This window comes from Leuresthes tenuis, unplaced genomic scaffold (assembly GCF_036924035.1).
Source record: "Leuresthes tenuis unplaced genomic scaffold, fLeuTen1.0.hap1 SCAF_16, whole genome shotgun sequence".
NCBI lineage: Eukaryota > Metazoa > Chordata > Actinopteri > Atheriniformes > Atherinopsidae > Leuresthes > Leuresthes tenuis.
In genome coordinates, this window is record NW_027325370.1 from 33,088,779 (window position 1) to 33,108,512 (window position 19,734).

Sequence of the window (19,734 nt, forward strand, 5' to 3'; positions counted from 1 at the left end):
CAGGCTTTGAGCACCGCGGCTTATATACGGTGCGGCTAATATATGATTTTTTTTTCATGCCGCCAAAAACATTTTGCCTCGTAACATTAGACAAATGAAATGAACGAATAGTTCACAGTGGTCCAATGAAATTGTACGATAAATCAAACACACTTACACAACTAAATTATTGTAAATCGGTCATTTGTACTCACCCTCAACATGGAAAACAAACGAAGAAATGCATATGATGCAGCTTTTAAATGAAAGGTGATCAATCTGAGATGAGATTGTGAGAGCGACAACGAAGAAACTGAAGTGAGTGACAAAGTTCTGAGGCTGTTTAATTCAGACACTGAAGAAGATGACTTTGATGGTTTTAGTGCACAGGAGGAAGATGAAGAAGGTGATCAATGACTTTTCCTGGTTAGCGACAGGTATTTAAGTCAAAACCATCAGTGTTACAGTCACTGTTTGAAAAAAAAGCATTTACGCCACGTATTTGTGCGTTAAAGATAGGTATTTAAGTTAAAAATCATCGGTGCTACAGGCACTGTACGAAAAAAGAAGCATTTACGCCACGTATTTGTGCGTTAAAGATAGGTATTTAAGTTAAAAACCATCGGTGGTACAGGCACTGTACGAAAAAAGAAGCATTTACGCCACGTATTTGTGCGTTAAAGATAGGTATTTAAGTTAAAAATCATCGGTGCTACAGGCACTGTACGAAAAAAGAAGCATTTACGCCACGTATTTGTGCGTTAAAGATAGGTATTTAAGTTAAAAATCATCGGTGCTACAGGCACTGTACGAAAAAAGAAGCATTTACGCCACGTATTTGTGCGTTAAAGATAGGTATTTAAGTTAAAAATCATCGGTGCTACAGGCACTGTACGAAAAAAGAAGCATTTACTCCACGTATTTGTGCGTTAAAGATAGGTATTTAAGTTAAAAATCATCGGTGCTACAGGCACTGTATGAAAAAAGAAGCATTTACTCCACGTATTTGTGCGTTAAAGATAGGTATTTAAGTTAAAAATCATCGGTGCTACAGGCACTGTATGAAAAAAGAAGCATTTACGCCACGTATTTGTGCGTTAAAGATAGGTATTTAAGTTAAAACCATCGGTGGTACAGGCACTGTACGAAAAAAGAAGCATTTACGCCACGTATTTGTGCGTTAAAGATAGGTATTTAAGTTAAAAATCATCGGTGCTACAGGCACTGTACGAAAAAAGAAGCATTTACTCCACGTATTTGTGCGTTAAAGATAGGTATTTAAGTTAAAAATCATCGGTGCTACAGGCACTGTATGAAAAAAGAAGCATTTACACCACGTATTTGTGCGTTAAAGATAGGTATTTAAGTTAGAAATTATCGGTGCTACAGGCACTGTACGAAAAAAGAAGCATTTACACCACGTATTTGTACGTTAAAGATCGGTATTTAAGTTAAAAACCATGGCTGTTACAGGCACTATTCGGGAAAAAAAGCATTTGCAGTATGTAGTTGTTTATGTTGCCATACGCATTTAATTAAAAGTTTAAAAATTCTCACATGTAACATCTTTCTGTGTAAATATCTCATAAATAGCTTATAATCCGGTCCGGCCTATACGAGTACAAAATGTTTTTTCTTCTTAAAATTAGAGGGTGTGGCTTATATTCAGGTGCGCTCTGTTTTCCGAAATTTACGGTAACTTTTGACAGATACATTTTTTTTATGTTTAGTGTACTCTGAACCAAAGTCAAGCAATATTTGGCTGTCTTTGCCCCTGCCTAAAACCGAATGATACTAATAGATTTCAGCCTGGAAAACCTGAACAAAGATGATGGTCATGAAAAAGAAGATTATTCCTTCTGCCTGAAGAGGACATAACAACCACTGTCTCCCTGAGCTGTCTGTCTGTTTGTCCAGCTGTCTCCTGTACAAGTATCTGTCTCTGGACTCCTTCCCATCCATCTCCGGTAATGATGCCAGCTGCCGCCATGACAACCACCTTCCACGCCCCTGCCCAACTGAGAGAGTGACCCTGCGTCATACTGATATGGCTGTCTGCAGTGGTCATGATGTAAGAGAGGGAGTTTGTGTAGTATTGTGTGTGTATTTTATTCATTATTATTGTGTGAAATTTAAAGATAGACAAGGACTAAAATGCATGACAAGAAGGTAAACGTATCCACTCTGATAAATAGATATATCTATTTTTCTTTCTGCTGCAGATTAGTGTTGAGCTTCGAGGACGACTTTCATCTCCAGGCGACTACGTTCTGGTGGTTGAGTATTCCAGTGAAGAGGAATTGCCTCAAATTCTATCCGTTGCTGTCAACATGCCAGATGCACGAACACACCAGCACCGTGTCACCCTCCTGCACTGCAAATACAGGTAAAAAGTCATTTTTCATGACTGCTTTTGACTTATTTTTACCTCATTTTACTTATCCCAACAAATTACACTGATCTTTGATTTTTTTTTAACAGATGACGGGATGGAGAGAAAAAATGCTTGTCCTACTCTCAGTCATTACAGTTTCTGTCCTTGTGTTTTTCTATGTTACAGTGCATCTGTAGATCTTTAGAACCTCCTACACGCTCATACATCTTGCATCATTACTCTTGCTAGTCATTTTAATGAAAATTGTTTTAATATCACACATTTTTGCCATTTGCCAGTTCATTTGGAAATTGCAAATGAACTGCTGACAGTCGGTGTAATAAGATGAGAAGGAATGAATTGTGCGTAAGTGATGGTGAGCAGTAGAGATCAGAATGTGAACAAACACAAAGTTTACGATGCTGCCTTTGATGTGTCACCACTCCCAAGTTTAATGTATGAATGGAGTGTCAGCTCTGGTTATATACAGTTTCCTGTCACTGTCTGTGCCCCATCTAGTTTGTCAATGGTTCTTAATTGTCCGTCTATGTGTGTTATTTGTATAGCTTCCTGTGTCGAGTTGTGGCCATCGACGAACAAAACAGAGTGGCAGTCTTCTCCCTCCCCGCTGACACAGAGATCCAGCTCTCTTCTGACCGCGCCAGCTTCTTCCTGGTAAGAATGCCCTGTCACATGATCAGACTGGGAAGAAGTCAGTCGATGTGGGTCCTTGAGAGCTTGTTTTTTTAAAGTTAGTCTAGGTTTTAATTTGTCAGCCTGACGATAGCTTCTTTATGAAACATTAGTATGTAATTTTATTCATGTACTAAACAGATAACAGACACAATCCGCAGTTGGAAGAACCACTTTTATGTATATCTGTCATGCGGGGAACTCTTGAGGAGGACTCAGATTCAGAGAATGGATTTTGCTGACAATATTTATTTTCAAACCAAAATTCACAGGAAAAACCCTGGAAACAAATAACACCTCCAAAGAAAGGGATGAATGGGAACAGGCTCTGGTCTGACTCACAGAGCTGAAAATACTTGAAGGTGTGAAACAAACAAAAACCTCTCTTAGCGAGGAGATAAGAAAATAACAATCAAAACTAACAGCTCTGATTTAACTCAAAGAGTAGCAACGATAAACGGCAAAAGGCCAAACCAAAATCACTCTTATCGAGGAAGAATGAAGTTTACAAATAGACCAAAAAGCTTCTTGGGAAGCATACAAAAACCTCTCTTAGCGAGGAGATAAGAAATTAACATTACACCAACAAAAGAGCTCTGGACTTACTCGAAGAGCCATAATGACAAAAACAGCACACAAGGCCAAAGCAAAAGTCACTCTTTAACAAGGTACATATAAACAATACAATTCTATGGGAAAAAAAGTAGCAAAAATGGCACTAAAGGAGTCTAAACGTGGTTTGAAGCAGACAATACTCTGACTTGACTTGACTATGGCAATGAGGCAGGTGTGCAAGACGAAAGGACATGACACACTTTAGAGCGGGCCTCAGACTGTAAGTACACATGAGGGAACTGGGGGAACAGGTGGACACAATCAGGAAACTGGGAAGACAATCAGACCGGTGACACAGTTCATTTTCAAAATAAAACAGGAAGTCACACAACAGGACAAAAAGTCAACTTGACCAACAGGTGTGACAATATCTTTTGTTTACACCAGGGTATAAAACTTTGTGTTACTTAACATAATAGAAATGTGGGTCTTTTACTTAATATCCTAGTAATTCTACTTGATTTCATCAGATTCAAAAGGAGTACAAGCCTTTCACAACTAATTTAAGATAAGATAAAACTTTAATTATCCCGCTGTGGGGAAACTTCTTTGTCACAGCAGATGCAGGATACACGAATCCTAGAATCCAAGAATTAGTTGGAGCACAGAAACAGTCATTCACACTTGTCTCGCTCATCACTTCCCATGTTTGTGCAGCAAGTGTGAAGGAGTTTGGCGAAGCCATCCATTCCCTTAGAACTAATGTTAGCTGTAGCAAGTCTGTCGGCTAACATCTAAAATGCACAGAATGAAATAATATTTAGGCTTTCTTGGTTAAAAATAAGTGCTCAGCATGGTGCTGATGCAATTTTACCACAAGACATTTACTGTCTTTTAGCAGCATGAGGCCTTTGGGATCATTTATGTACTTGGACTACATTCATTTAAGCAATCAATAAACCTAAATTTGGCTCTCTAGAGGAAAAAAATCTTAAGTTATGGGTTAATATTAAGTTACTGGACTGTAAAGTAGATTTTGTGGTGAAAGCAGGGGAATCCAATCTAATCCTCACAATTGAGACGCTCTGATTCGTATATTTTTATGTTTATGATGTTTTTCTTCATTGTCTTTAGAACAAAGTGTACTTAGTACCTAAAGACCAGTTTATCATGGAGTATGTTGAACCTAAAGTCCACTGTATCAGCACTCATGGACAGTTCTCACCTGACAGGTAAAGTAACACATTGAAACGGTATATTTGCTCAAGTTTTTGAAATGATTCACATGCATCATTAAAAACAGAAAACGGTCCTAACCATCTTCATCCATCTCCTACTCCAGTTCCTCCTGTGTCCCGTCACGCTTCCAGATCCCATCAGACTCTTTGGTCCTGAAGGAAGGCCAGAGCTCCTCAACACAAGAGGAACCCATCCAGGCATCCCCTGCAGCAGCTCCTCCGCTGTCCTTCTACCAGAGCGATGAGCCAGACTGGACAGGAGGAGCCAGACCTCCCTTTGGAGCAGATAACAACAACCATATGCGACTTGACTCACTCCAGGTACAAATGCTGATAATGATGAAGAATTAGATTTACTTTCCTTTGATCTTTATAGTAATCAGGTTTTGAAGTCTCTGATTATGACTGTATAGATTCTGATGTACTGTTTTACTAAATGGTCTAACTTAATAGCATCAAGTTAACATAGTTGAACTGGTTACAGCTGCACTAAGTAAGCTGAAAATAAAGTATCTGCTATCTCTTCCATACTCCTCCCCCAGAATGCAGCAGTGTATTCAGCCCGTGTCCATTCCATCGGGCGCTATGTGTTCATCCTCCATTATCACCAGCCTCTCCACCCTACTTATCCCATGCAGGTCTACATAAACGGAGGACGAATCTGGCAGGGTAAGAGCACATTGGTAGTACAGAATATGAAAGCAGTAACACTTTGCAAACATACCAATGTATGCAAGTAATTTTATTAAGAAAATAAAATGAAAGCACATTTCAATAGAATAAGTGCATGGAATAGCAGAGTTTTAAGCACCAAAGTGCCATGAGTTGCCACTGTGTTTCAGGCCACACCAACGCCTCCTACTGTCCTCATGCGTATGGCTGCCGTAACGTGCTGGTCTCTGAGGATCAGATCATTCTGGATGTGACGGACCATGATGTCATCCTCACAGTGCACATTCCCCCTGAGAAGACATTGTGGCTGGTAAAGCCCTTGTTTTATTTTTCACTTTTAATTTTTGAACTCTAATTATTAGCACAGACTCCATCCATCCATTTTCTATACCGACAGTCCGTTAATCGGGTAGCGGGTGGGCTGGAGCTTATCCCAGCAGTCATTGGGCGAAAGGCGGGGTAGCACAGACTCGTTTTTGAAAATAAGATTGTACTCTTGGTGCTTTTCACCAGTCTTTGGTCAGTGCTCTGGACTCAGTCATTTTATAGTATTTGTAAGCTTCCACGTTTTTTTTTGGTAGTCAGATACTATTGGAAAGGTTGTGCTGCGTTACCATTTCAAAGCTCCAGTGGGTCACATCTGGTGTGGGGATGTGATACTATTTTTATACAGATACAGAATATAACAGTCTTCTCTGTGTTTTCTTTTGTGTCATTTCATCAGTAACAACAATAATTATTTTTATTACCTTAGAATGAACCATGTATACCAAAAAAGTGCACAGTTCCCCTTCCTAAGAGTCCGCTATGTTGCACCACTGTGTTTTTACGGTATCCCACAATGGACAAAACTTTAGAGCGGGCCTTTTCCATTTTCCGTAGTTTCCTCCTTCACATACAGAGTGATGGGTATTATTATCAGTATTATATTGATGCAACATTATTGGATGGTGGTGAAAAATCAGCAAACGCAAGAGACTCAAAGGTCATGAAATCGTGTTTGTTTATAAGCTAAAATATATATATAAGTGTGTTCCTTTGACGTTTTCTTTTGTGTTTAATGTACTCAACAGGACTATGTGTTAGTTGTTCCTGAGGCAAGCTATAGCTCCAGCTACCTAAATGAGGAACCTCTGGACAAATCATATGACTTCATCAGCAACTGTGGCCAAAACAGCTTTTACATCGAGTCAGTATCTTATACGGAAATGTATTATCAGCTGTGGATGTTCCCTTTCATTGAATCATTTTAGAGAAAGCTTTTTGCACATTTGAAGTAATATGATAGAAGCTTTCCCTTCCTCTTTTATTTATTCTAATCCTGTGTTTCCAGTCCCTCCATGGCCTCTCCCTTCTGCCTCGGCTCTGCAGTATCTCTGTCTGCCTTCTTCAACAATGGAGCGTTGCCCTGCGGCTGCCACGAGGTGGGAGCCGAGAGGGACACCTGCGAGCAGTTTGGTGGTCAGTGTCAGTGCAAACCACATGTGATTGGACGGGACTGTTCCATATGTGCCACAGGCTACTGGGGATTCCCCGATTGCAGACGTGAGTGTCTTACAGAATGACTAATTATTTGTCAGAAAAGCGTGAAACACATTTCATTACACCCGGTATGGTCAAAATCTGAAAGGTAAATCTAAGAAGTTCAAAGAATGAAAAAAAAGAATGGGTGCAAAAATGTTCTGTTTCTACAGACTCACATATAATGTTTATACATACCTATAATGTATGTATAAATATAAATTATATATTTATAATTTATAAATGAAATATAAATTTGTCCAGGCGCCTGGACAAACTGGTGAAAAAAGGCTGGTTCTGTGGTTGGCAGAAGGCTAGACCCTCTCAGTGCTGTGGTGGAGCAACGGCTGAGGAGGAAATTAGATTCTGTTTTGGAGAACAATAAACATCCTCTCCATAGCATCCTGGCAGGTCAGAGGAGCAGCTGCAGGACTGAGAGGTTCAGGAGGTCCTTTGTCCCCACAGCCAAAAGGCTTTTTAACAGTGACTTTGATGTTTTTCTCAAATGTATTTATTTAGTCATTTATAATTAATATTATTGTTATTATTATTATTGTTCTAATATACAATCATTGTAAATATATTTTTTTAATTTTTTGAGCTACTTGACTATGTTTATGTTTCTGTATTTAGCAGACGCTTTTATCCAAAGCGACTTACAAATGAAGATATAACAAGCTATATAAAAAGTTAACAATAAACTACGTAGAAGGAACCCACTAGTCTGACTCTGTCAGAGGTGACAGAGTAGAGATAGGGTGCAGGCATAGAAGGAAGTGCAGAAAGATAAAGTGCAAAGATAGAGGGGGTAGGTAAGTACAAAGTAGGTGCTAGGATATGAGGTGCTCTCTGAAGAGCTGGGTTTTCAAGAGTTTCTTGAAGATAGACAGGGACCTGTTCTGGTAGTGCTCGGTAGGTCATTCCACCATCGTGGGACGGCACATGAACAGAGTTTGGATTGTCTTAGGCGTGTCTTAGGCGTGGTGTAGGAGCTGCTAGACGACAATCCTGGGACGAACGGAGGGACCGAGTTGTGACATAAGCCTTTGCAAGAGCATTCAAGTAGATGGGAGCCGTTCCATTAAGCACTTTGTAGGCTAACATCAGTGACTTGAATTTGATGCGGGCGGCTAAGGGTAGCCAATGGAGTTCAATGAACAGAGGGGTGACGTGTGTTCTTTTAGGCTGACCGAAGACCACACGCGCCGCCGCGTTCTGGACCATCTGCAGAGGTTTCACAGTACAGGCTGGGAGACCAGTTAGGAGAGCATTGTAGTAGTCAAGGCAGGAGATGACCATGGCCTGCAGCAGGAGTTGGGTGGCATGTTGGGTTAGGTATGGTCTGACCTTTCTTATGCAAAGCGGCATGAACGAGCAACTGAGGTAACGTGATCTTTGAAGGTTAGTTGGTCATCAATCATGACACCCAAGTTTCTAACAACCTTTGATGGAGCAAGAGATAGGGATTCAGTTTGGATGCAGATGCTGTGGTGTATGGTTGGTTTGGCTGGGAAGACAAGCAGTTCAGTTTTTGGGAGGTTAAGTTGGAGGTGATGGGCTTTCATCCATGTTGATATGTCAGAGAGACAGTCTGAGATTTGTGCTGAGACCGTCAGGTGGGAATGATAGTTAGAGCTGGGTATCATCAGCATAACACTGGTATGAGAAGCCATGTGATCGGATGATCTGTCCCAGTGAGTTGGTGTATATGGCAAAGAGAAGAGGTCCCAGTACTGCTAGAGAGTATGGACAAAAGAATACTGTGGTTGACAGTGTCAAATGCAGCTGATCGAGCAGGATAAGTACAGAGGACTTAGCTGTCGCTCTGGCTTCTTTTAAGGCTTCTGTCACAGCTAACAGAGCTGTTTCGGTGGAGTGTCCACTTTTAAACCCAGATTGGTTTGGGACTACTTTTGAATTTGATAAATAAAATATTTTTCTATTCTATCTTATTCTATTCTATCTCATAAGAACTTATAGTCCTATTGAAGAAATTGCATTCATAAGATGAGTTGACTGAGGTGACTTGAAAAGCAAAGCGAGTGATAATGTTCTGTGAATGCCGTAAGCTGGCATTGAAATATTCCTTTGTTTTGTTTAGTTTTATTCATTTGTAATCAACAAAGAACTGTATTTTTCTTACAGTTGCTTTTGTCTTTTCTGTAAAGACTGAAGCTCCTTTCCCTTTTTCTCTGCAGCTTGTAACTGTGGTACAAGGTTATGTGAGCCGATGACAGGGGATTGTATCTGTCCTCCGAGGACTTTGCTCCCAGAGTGCACCCAGTGCGAGCCCCAGACATTTGGCTGCCATCCAGTAGTGGGCTGCGAGGTCTGCAACTGCTCTCAGCCAGGCATCATCTCCCTGGATGTCAGTTGTGACACATTCAGTGGACAGTGCAGGTACAACAAAATGGAGGAAATGACCTTATAATATTTTACCACAATTTTCAGCTGTACAACTGCAAACACAACCATCTCACCCAAGTTCAGTTTAATGTAATTTAACATGGTTTATTTCTTCTCAGATCAAGGGTGCTTATTTTGATCAGATGCCACCACTATATGATAGATATAGTATTAGGTTATGCAAGCTGAATTCTTAAATCTAAAACCTGGTTATTATCTCGTGTGTTTTTTCTTCTGACATAATCTTGGATGATTCTCAAACTGGTTGCATTGCCTGTGTTCCTGCCAAATTGTGACTGTGTTTTCTGGATACACGGTAGTTTAAAACTTTAAGCTGCAGCTGTGCATAGTCTGACCTCAGTTTTTACACCATGGTGATCTGTGCTGCACCTTGTGCTTTCTGTGGCCAACACCTTAGCTTATAATGTGTTGTAAAAAGTTTTCCCTCGCTCTACCGACAAGGATCGGTAATTGATAATTGTAAGGGTTTTCTTCTTTCTACAACCTTCAGCTATGAGTGACTGGATGAATCAGTTGAATCATGATGTTTAAAATGACTGGAATCCATTTTTCATGAAAAATCAATGTTCTGTCCAGACAAGATGAGAATGTCTAATGGAATCTATCAATTCACTTTCCCTGCACCGAGCATCAACCCACATATACAGTACACAAACATCTACATGCAGCATTCAGTCAGGTTCCGGTGTGTTTGTTGAATGTTTGATCAACCTGAGGTGATTTTACCTCCTGCACAGATACTTTTAGCTTCATTTGGACAGATCAATTGCTAAATAACTAACAACTGACAATCATTTTTCCCAGGTGTAAGAACAACATCATAGGCCGCCAATGTGACCGCTGTGCCCCTGGTTTCTATGGTTACCCCAACTGCAAGATTTGTCACTGCAATGAGGCGGGAACTGAAGAAGAAGTGTGTGACTCCTTCACAGGACGATGTCTGTGCAAGGTTGGACAACACACACCCAGCTGTCCCTCTGGAGAACATCACCGCTTTGTATGACTTCACTCACTGTGTGTGCCCTCCACCTGTAGGAGAATGTCCAAGGCGCTCGATGCGATCAGTGCAGAATTGGAACTTTTCACCTGGACCCAACCAACCCGAAAGGGTGCACCAGCTGCTTTTGCTTTGGAGCCACCGACCGGTGTCACAGTTCTGACAAAAGACGCATGGAGGTACTAATCTTTGTTCATGTAGATGAACATGTTTGAAATATACTGCTGGATTATCATGAAATTTACTTCCCAGATCAGCTACAGCTTCTGCAAAGCGGAAAAGCTGATCCAAATCCTAAGGGGATGTCTGTACTGGCAAGAAATAGTGATTATGTGCTAAATTGTGGAAGCAAAAACGCTTCGTGTCGATGAGCTGATGTGGTCTCACATGAACAGATCAAAGGGAGTTCATGTTAAATATCATTTCTGTTTTTACCACAGCTATACAGTCCAAATGAAGCAGATAAGAGCTATTTATGTGTTGTCTCCTGTTATTCTCTTTTTGAATATTGATTAAATATGACATTTTCCTGAACACCTAAGCTTTTGATGACTGTCATCTCTGTCCTTGATGTTTCCCTCAAAAGGGAAACATCTTGTACTTACCACATTAAGATGGTTGTAATAGATACTGACTTCATTGAGCTTTAATTGTTGGCTCTCATCTTGCAATTATTTATTCTCCTGTCCTGTAGATCATGGATATTGAAGGCTGGGTGCTGCTTGGAGCAGACAGACAAGAAGTGCCATTGACAGTGTATCCTGGTCAGGACCTTGTGGAGGCAGACCTCAGCGATGTGCCTGATGTCTACCAGGACCTCCATTGGCACGCACCAAAGACTTACTTGGGAGACAAGGTAGGAGATAGAAGACAACATTTAGAAGGTGGGCTTGCCTTTAAGTGTGCTATGGTGTCATATTTTGATTAGATGATATCACAAAATATAAAAATGACTGGAAAGTTGTTTTTTGTACTGATTTGTTGGGAATTCCAGGTGCTGGTAAAAAATTGCACAACAGTGCTACAAACATATAATGTAAAGTAGGAAGAAGATTCTCCATTAAATAGAAGAATTGTTTTACTCTATACTTGATTCGCTGAAAATCTCTCATTTGCTTAACTAAGAATGTCACTTGAAGTTAAATACTGCATATCCATAGTTTAATATATGAATATTACATTAAGGTTATTTGATCAAATGTAAGATAATCAAGAATACTGTGGAAGTAAACTCAAAGGTAACATGAGAGGCAGCACACCTACACCAAGCAGACAGATAAATCCCACATCATGGACTTGTTTGGATAAAGAACAGTGTTTCGTCTGGCCTTTTAACAGCTTTCATGTGAGACTCAACCGTATGATGGTGAGATTTAGAGCCCTCACTGAATGTTGTTATGCTCAATAAACCAGATTCAGATGTCAACTTGCCAATACCTTTATGGTTCCCAATGGGAACTTCCCGTAGAGCTACAGGTATTTCAGAAAAAACAAATAGGTATGGATGTGGTTTTGTTTGGGTGCGTAGTCAGAATGTCCTTAGAATTTCTGCGTCTTAATGTTTCTTTTCTTATTGCACCTGATATTTAACTCACCACCCATCCATGCTTCTCCAGGTCTCATCCTATGGAGGTTATCTCAGATATCGTCTTCACACTCAGACTATGAGAGGGGATGTGCTGTCTCTGCCTGCTGAAGCTTCCAGACCCGACATCATTCTGAAGGTAAGAACCACAAGACAAAAGTCTTTGTATGGTCAACCCCCTACACACAATCACAACCACTGGCAGATGTGTGCAAATAAAGATGAAAACATCTACTTGCTTTCTATAAATTGTATAATTCTAAAAAGAGATTTCATTAAGAACGTACCTATCTAGAAGACATGTTTCCAACACTTTGTGTTTTTTGTCGTGCAGGGCAACCAGATGACCCTGGTGTTTATGGAGAGAGAATACTCTTCACCTGAACTGCCCCACCTGGGAATAGTTCACCTAGTTGAGGTAAACTCATCTTTAAAGAAGCTGCACAAGTTAGGAGTTATGTAAGAACCAACCAAACTACATTTTTAGTGTTGGATCAGAGAGTGTTAATCCCATTTTCATTTAAGAAATGGAAAGTAAATATAATGTATAAACATTTAGGACACATTTAAGAGGAGTAGGGATGCACCAATACCACATTTTTTTAAACCGAGTACAAGTACAAGTACAAGTACCTACCTTTTAGTACTTGCTGATACCCAGTACCAATACTAATCAAGGCCATTAATTAAAAATTTAAATGAAAAACATTTTATTTTCTTTAGGTATATTCAACCCACATACAACTGCACTTTGTGCATTTTAGTAATATAAAACTTCTCAGTGTTGTTTTAACATTTTAACTTTCACAAACACATTGCAGGACAATGAAGCTCCTGTCACACTGCTATCGGTCCTGCAGTACGAGTACACGCACATGGTATCAGTACCGATACCCTAAGAGGAGACATTTAGGATGTATAGCATCGGTAAAATGCAGGAGCACTGATTAGGACACAGCAGGAATGTTGGGAATATGGTATTATTTGTTTCACCAACATGGCTGAAGGAATATATTCTGGATTTCTGGAATCCCAGGCCTCTTCGTCTTTCTCAGAAAGAAGCCCTTTTCCCTCAGTGGTTGTGTTTTATCAGTGTAAAAGAGATGTCCTTGTTAAGCTGTCTTCTTCTAACAGAGCAAACAGATGCAGCTTAATGCTGGATTGGTGTGTATTCACACACAGCAACAGTTTTGATGGATTTTTGCTGTCCCCTACACACACTGTTTTGGCTCTGTGACAACCTTGCAGACTCAGGTGAGGATCAGCAGCGGATTAGCTACAACACTCCATTCTGCCTCTGTAGGGATTTTTTTAAACAGAAACAGTGAAGGTGCAGCCAGTGTTGAGTCTGTGAGAAGGGCTGCAGACTGTAGACAGAGCAACAAGAATAAAGGAGGAGGTGTTGCCGAGCTTGTTTACAACAGATACTTTAATCACGAATAAGTTACCGTGATGGAGCGTCTCTGCACTTTGGATCTTGAACTGTAAGCTGCATGTTTTTGCCCATGTTATCTACCAAGAGAATTGCCCTTGTTGCCTGTTACACTGCACGTGATGTCATCAGCTCAGCTGTAAACACAGAGCATACATGGATCTCTGTTGAGTTTAACTATGCCTCTCTCTCTCTTACACACTTCAAACTTTCTGTCAATTTCTCAACTGATTTTTATTTTAATTGGATTTAATTGTTTTCTTAGTAATTTTTACTGCAACAATGCAATTTCCTTTCAGTAATTTTTAAATTACAGTCTAATTAACTTCACTCAGTTGATTTATGCCCATTACAATAAGTCACAAAGAGAGAAGTGTTGAATTCTGAATTAAACAGTATGAAAAAGTTAAGAACCCCCACATCGTCCAAAGAGAAAAGCCCATAAATCATGTGCTGTTTCATGTCACAGACAGACTTTGCTGTGTATCTATGATCCGTATATCCACACACCTCCTTACTATGGAGGGTCATTATCATCACTCTAACTCCAGACAAGTGAGTGTAATTCTTTGTTCCTCTTCTCCCCTTGGCCTCCTCTCCTCACAGGGAAGTTTCCGTCATGCTCAGACCGGAAACTCTGTTTCTCGGGAGGAACTCATGATGGTACTGGTGAGTCTGGAGTCTCTGCAGATCCGAGCCCTGCACTCTCAGTCAGCCCACTCGGTATCACTTCGTGGTGCGGTGCTGGAAGGTGCAGAGAGCCTTCCTACTGGACTCCATGCCAACAATGTGGAAATCTGCATGTGTCCTGCCAATTACCTTGGAGATTCATGTCAGGTGAGGTACTAGATTGGGTGTTGAGGTGAAATCTTTACTTTGGAGTTTCTATTGGATGTTAATTCATTCATATAATAAAATCTCCTACATGGTTAGGATTTAGCTGCATATTTACTGCAGGAACCTATTCCAGGAACCAGGGTGTTCTCGGGGGGACTTTTGCTTTGACCACCAGAGTTGTAAGCTTCGAGGGCTCTGGCAGGGCTGTAGTATTTTTCAGATGAGGGTTGGGTCTTTCTGATTGGTCCAGTATTCCCATTGTTTTTAATTCGATCTTTCTGTCACCGTTACGTCATGTTTAATATCCACCAGAGCTTGTAAAATGTTAGCTTTAAATTGTAAAGCAGGAAACAAAAAAATGTGTCGCATTCATAGATTTCCAGTTCATAAAGCTGAAACAGACTTTGTGGTTTTACTGCCCGTGCACGGTGCAGCAGCACACTTCAGCGTACTGACGTTGCCTAATCGGCCTCATTTTAAAACCTTACACCTTAATAGTAGCTCCCAAAAAAAAAGCAAATGCAATCTATCATCTTATATGCGTTCAAAATCATCCTTTTGTTCTCTCATTCAGCCCTCCGTATGTAAATGTGCATTCAATTGTGATTTCCTTCTCTTAATTTGAATTTTTAAGAGACTACTTCATAAATCCACATTCAGTTGTGGGAGTTTCAATTGTGGATAAAGATTTCCATGAACATTTATTTCTGCTTGTCATGTTTATCCAATGTTTCTCGACCACTTGTTAATGCGTTGCCTTATTTTAGTTCTATCCTATTTGGAACCAAACTGACATTTTATTGATTACTTGTTCTAAGCAGAAGTGACAAAACACCGATAGGTTCCATTTCATGAATGTATCTGGGTGGGTCTCCTGGAATGGTCGAAATTGAGAGGTTAATTAAGACAAAATAATGGTATAATGATAATTATTAACAAGAATAATCATTAAAAAAAAGGCAAACGGTGTCCTGTGGGGGACAGTCCTCACACACCCGATGTAAGTTATTGTCTGTTTGCACTCACTATGTGGGGAGGATGAAAAAAGGGGAAAACTATGTACATGATGGTTTTTGTACATTTTGTTCATCCTTTGATGTGACAACAAAAAAAAGTTATGATGATGTTTCCTCTCTGCAGAAATGTGCTCCAGGTTACTATAGAGACACTATCGGCCTGTTTCTGGGAAAATGTGTTCCCTGTAACTGTAATGGACACTCTGACCAGTGTCTGGATGGATCTGGAAACTGTGTGGTGAGGATCTTTGAAAATGAACATACAGATCCTCAGATAATTTCATCCTCTTGAGTTGTGATTTAGTAACTGTTTATTTACTCTGTTTCGCCTCCAGAATTGCCAGCATAACACTGCCGGCAAACATTGCGAGAGCTGCAAAGGAGGTTTTCTTGGTAACACCAGTCTTGATGGACAGGCCGTGTCCTGCTCGAGTTGCCCCTGCCCACTGAGGGCCCCATCCAACAAGTTGGTGCATTTTATTGTCCTTTCACTCTCTTCGTCGCATGATCGTCCAAACCCTGCCTTCATACATTTCTCAAATTTCTGTTGAAGTTTGTATTGTAATCATTTGCATTCATCTTCTATCTGTGATTTAGGTAAATGAGCAGGAACAGTATTGTAGGAACAGTAATGAATCGTTTCTGTCTGTAGTTTTGCAGAGGGGTGTGTGCAGAAAAACAACAGGATGCAGTGTCTGTGTATGCAGGGTTATGCTGGGCAAAACTGTGAAAGGTAAGGAAGCTCATCATCACAGAGTGGGCTCATTCTGACCAACCACCAACGTTCAAATCAAGCTAAAAAAGGGTTAAAATGTTTGTGTTTTTATCCAGTTTAGGTTGTCATCTATCTGCTATACATTAAAGCAATGATTTATAAAGCATTGTTTTCAATTCTGGGCCTCATACACAGGTGTGCCCCTGGTTTCTATGGCAACCCCATGATTCTTGGGAGCAGGTGCCAGCCATGTCATTGCCATGGCAACACAGACCCAAACATGCTGTTCACAGACTGTCACCCACTGACTGGACAGTGTCTAAGCTGCATGCACAACACGGCAGGACATCACTGTGAAATCTGTGCTCCTGGTTACTATGGAGATGCCATCAGTGCCAAAAACTGCACCAGTAAGTTCAGTTTTAAGCTTCACAGTAGAGTTAGTATTGGAACAACTTCCTTATTTGTCACCATGTGGTTGTTTAATCAGATTAGGCTGCCGCAGTGCCAGGTGAAAAAAAAAAATGAAAAAATTAAATTTCAAACTTACAAATCACCAAAGTGCCCTGATTCAGTAGGTTTTCCAAACATTAAATGAGTGGGATTTGTTTTGCTTTTGTAACACAGAATGCAACTGTTCTCCGTGTGGAACTCAGTCATGTGACCCTCACACTGGACAGTGTCGCTGTAGACAAGGAGTCACTGGACCGCGTTGTGAGCGCTGTGAAGTAAAAACTGATTTTTAACACTTTTTGCTAACACTTTAACACTTCAACTCAAAAGAAATGTTTAGGTTTTTCCATGCTGATAGCAAAAGATCTGATGATGAATTTTTCTGCTTAACCTCATCGTGTCAACAACAGAAAAAATGTGTACTTGAAGCTCCTAAATTGAGCTAACAAGCTTCAACCTATTTTCCACTTTTTCTCGTGTGAGAAACTTTTCAGTTTCACCTCATCTTCAATCAGTCATGCTACTTTTCCTAGGAAGGGTCATTTGGCTTTGACTCGTGCTCTGGCTGTCGTCAGTGTGACTGTGATGCCTCAGCAGCTCTCGTCCAGCCGTGTGATCCTCAAAGTGGCCAGTGTGCCTGTCAGCCTGGAGTCAATGGGCCAAACTGTCGACAGTGTGCTCCTGGTTACTGGAACTATGGACCTAATGGATGCAAGAGTGAGTGTGCAGAGACAACACTTATTGAATATCACTGCTGTGCTAAACATACGTTCGCACATTGTTTTTTCTTCTCTGCCTAATGTTGTAATTGCTAACAAGTGAAATGTCTTATGTCCATTTAGTTTAAGTTAGTAAGATATTAGTAGTAAGGTATTAATTCACATTTACATTGTTCTGGTATGGTTGGTGCGTCAAGATAGGAAGGGTCCATCATGTCTGTGGCCTACCATACAGTCCCATGGAGGGAGAGTTTCGATCTGTCTTTGCTTTAGTTTGACCAGGTTTTTCCACCAGCATATTATTTCCCTATATTTTAAGATGAAAATGCCAGGATCATCGGGCTCAAACTGTAAGAGTGGTTCAGGAAGCTTAAAACATCACAAACTCCAGACCTCAACCTCATTCAGAGTCTAATTGGCTGAGGGAGACTTTATGCAGCAAACTCTCCTATCTACCAACTATAACTTAGTTTTATTTTAAAGGGTGTTCCTACCAGGAAACGCAGGGCACCCCCTCCTCTTATATCACCTGTCCTGGCAGAGCAGGGCACAGGGGGGTGTGCAGGATGTTCAAGGAGCAGCAGCAGAGTTCAGAACAAACATTACATGGCATGATGCGTTCAGGGTCCCTGCTATAGTAGTCCTACTACTGACACCTGTTCTGAGAACCAGCTGGGACCCAGTAGGATTCCTATTAGTAAAAGAAGGAATCAAAAACAGTCAACTTGCTGGGTGAATCTATCTAATCTGTTAACGTTACCACGTACAACTCAGAATACAACAGAGACCAGAGTAAACTCCACAGAGATAGCTCTACTTAATCTTAGATCTCTATCCAATAAGTCACTGTTAGTTAATGACTTCATAATTTCACACAATTTAGATTTTCTTTTCCTGACAGAAACATGGTTAACAGAGAACACAAGTGCTGCTGTTCTTAATGAAACGGCACCCCCACATTTTTGTTTCATGGATAAATGCCGAAATGGGAGAAAAGGTGGGGGAGAAGCTGCCTTATTTAAAGATACATTCCAGTGTAAAGATGTCATTTGGTGTTTTCACTTCTTTTGAATATCTTAGTTTTTTTTTAAAGGGTGTTCCTAAAATTCTGTTCTTAATCATTTACAGATCTCCAGGATACTGTGCAAGTTTTATTGATGAATTATCTGAATTATTGTCTATTATCTCGACTGATTTTAACAATTTTATCTTGACTGGGGATTTTAACATTCACATAGATAATATGACGGATGGTAATGCCAAATAATTTTCTTCTGTGCTGGACATGTTTGGTTTGTGGCAACATGTAACAGAACCGACCCACCTTCAAGGTCACACTCTGGACCTGGTCATTTCTAAAGGTGTTGATGTTTCTTCTGTTGTGGTTATTGATTTGGCCTTGTCTGACCATTTGTGTATTTTATTTGATTTATTGATCACTCAGAATGTTCAAACAACCAGCTTCTCAGTTAAGAAGAGGTACATTAATGAGAAAACAAGTGCTCAGTTTAGGGAGGCCATAGCTATGTCATCAACAGTGAGCGCACAGTCAGTTGACGGACTGCTAGATCATTTCAACTTAAGAATTTTGAATGTAATGGGAGCTGTTGCACTGATAAGAATAAAGAGCACCTTGAGCAAACAGAAAACACCATGAAGAAACACCACAACAATCAAAAACCGGAAAACAGAATGCAGGAAAGCTGAACGTAAGTGAGGAAAACAAAGCTTCAGATTCACTATGAGCTGTACAAACAAAGCCTGCGTAGTTATAACAATGAGCTGTGCAAGGCCAGGGAGCTGCATTTATCTGAACTGATTAATAAGAATGGCAATAATTCTCCAACTCTGTTTGGTATGGTTGAAAAATTCACAAATCCTCCAAAACAGTTAAACGACTGAGAAATGCAACGAATTTGCCAACTTTTTTAGACAAAAAAACCCAAAACAATTAGACAAAACATTCACGCCACACAGACCAACAAGAAAACTAATCCGTGTCTAAAACCTAGAACTAACTCTAAAGTTATGTCACAATTTAATATTGTTGGTTTAAAAATCCTAGAGGAAACAATTCGGCATCTGAAATCAACAACTTGCACTCTGGACATAATACCATCTGCCTTTTTAAAACTGTTTTTACCTCAGTAGAAAGTGATCTCCTACAAATAGTTAACAGCTCACTGGCATCAGGCATTTTTCCCAAGTCACTAAAGACAGCTGCCATTAAGCCACTCCTAAAGAAGAGAACTCTAGACGCCTCTATGATGAACAACTACAGACCTGTCTCTAACCTCTCTTTTATATCCAAGATTATTGATAAAGTTGTATTTAACCAGCTCAACGACTTTCTGAATGAAAGTGGAAGACTCAATAACTTTCAATCAGGCTTCCGACATCATCACAGCGATGAAACAGCTCTGGTCAAAGTGTTAAACGACATCAGGTTGAATACTGATTCTGGTTATGTTTCAGTCCTGGTTCTGTTGGATCTCAGTGCTGCGTTTGATACTGTAGATCA

General features: G+C 40.2%; 1 protein-coding gene across 1 annotated transcript in view; it reads left to right on the plus strand.

The window, feature by feature from the left end:
• lama5 (laminin, alpha 5) overlaps positions 1-19,734 on the plus strand; it is a 110,334-nt gene that overhangs the window by 68,736 nt on the left and 21,864 nt on the right. Inside the window, exons 26-47 of the mRNA XM_072367894.1 lie at positions 1,897-2,050; positions 2,202-2,365; positions 2,920-3,028; positions 4,736-4,833; positions 4,944-5,160; positions 5,382-5,508; positions 5,682-5,821; positions 6,585-6,700; positions 6,845-7,056; positions 9,231-9,432; positions 10,264-10,408; positions 10,495-10,635; positions 11,151-11,312; positions 12,073-12,180; positions 12,376-12,459; positions 14,080-14,310; positions 15,451-15,564; positions 15,662-15,792; positions 15,979-16,059; positions 16,237-16,451; positions 16,669-16,769; positions 17,028-17,211. Coding sequence (XP_072223995.1) covers positions 1,897-2,050; positions 2,202-2,365; positions 2,920-3,028; positions 4,736-4,833; positions 4,944-5,160; positions 5,382-5,508; positions 5,682-5,821; positions 6,585-6,700; positions 6,845-7,056; positions 9,231-9,432; positions 10,264-10,408; positions 10,495-10,635; positions 11,151-11,312; positions 12,073-12,180; positions 12,376-12,459; positions 14,080-14,310; positions 15,451-15,564; positions 15,662-15,792; positions 15,979-16,059; positions 16,237-16,451; positions 16,669-16,769; positions 17,028-17,211 — 3,236 coding nt within the window. The remainder of the gene's footprint in view (positions 1-1,896; positions 2,051-2,201; positions 2,366-2,919; positions 3,029-4,735; positions 4,834-4,943; positions 5,161-5,381; positions 5,509-5,681; positions 5,822-6,584; positions 6,701-6,844; positions 7,057-9,230; positions 9,433-10,263; positions 10,409-10,494; positions 10,636-11,150; positions 11,313-12,072; positions 12,181-12,375; positions 12,460-14,079; positions 14,311-15,450; positions 15,565-15,661; positions 15,793-15,978; positions 16,060-16,236; positions 16,452-16,668; positions 16,770-17,027; positions 17,212-19,734) is intronic.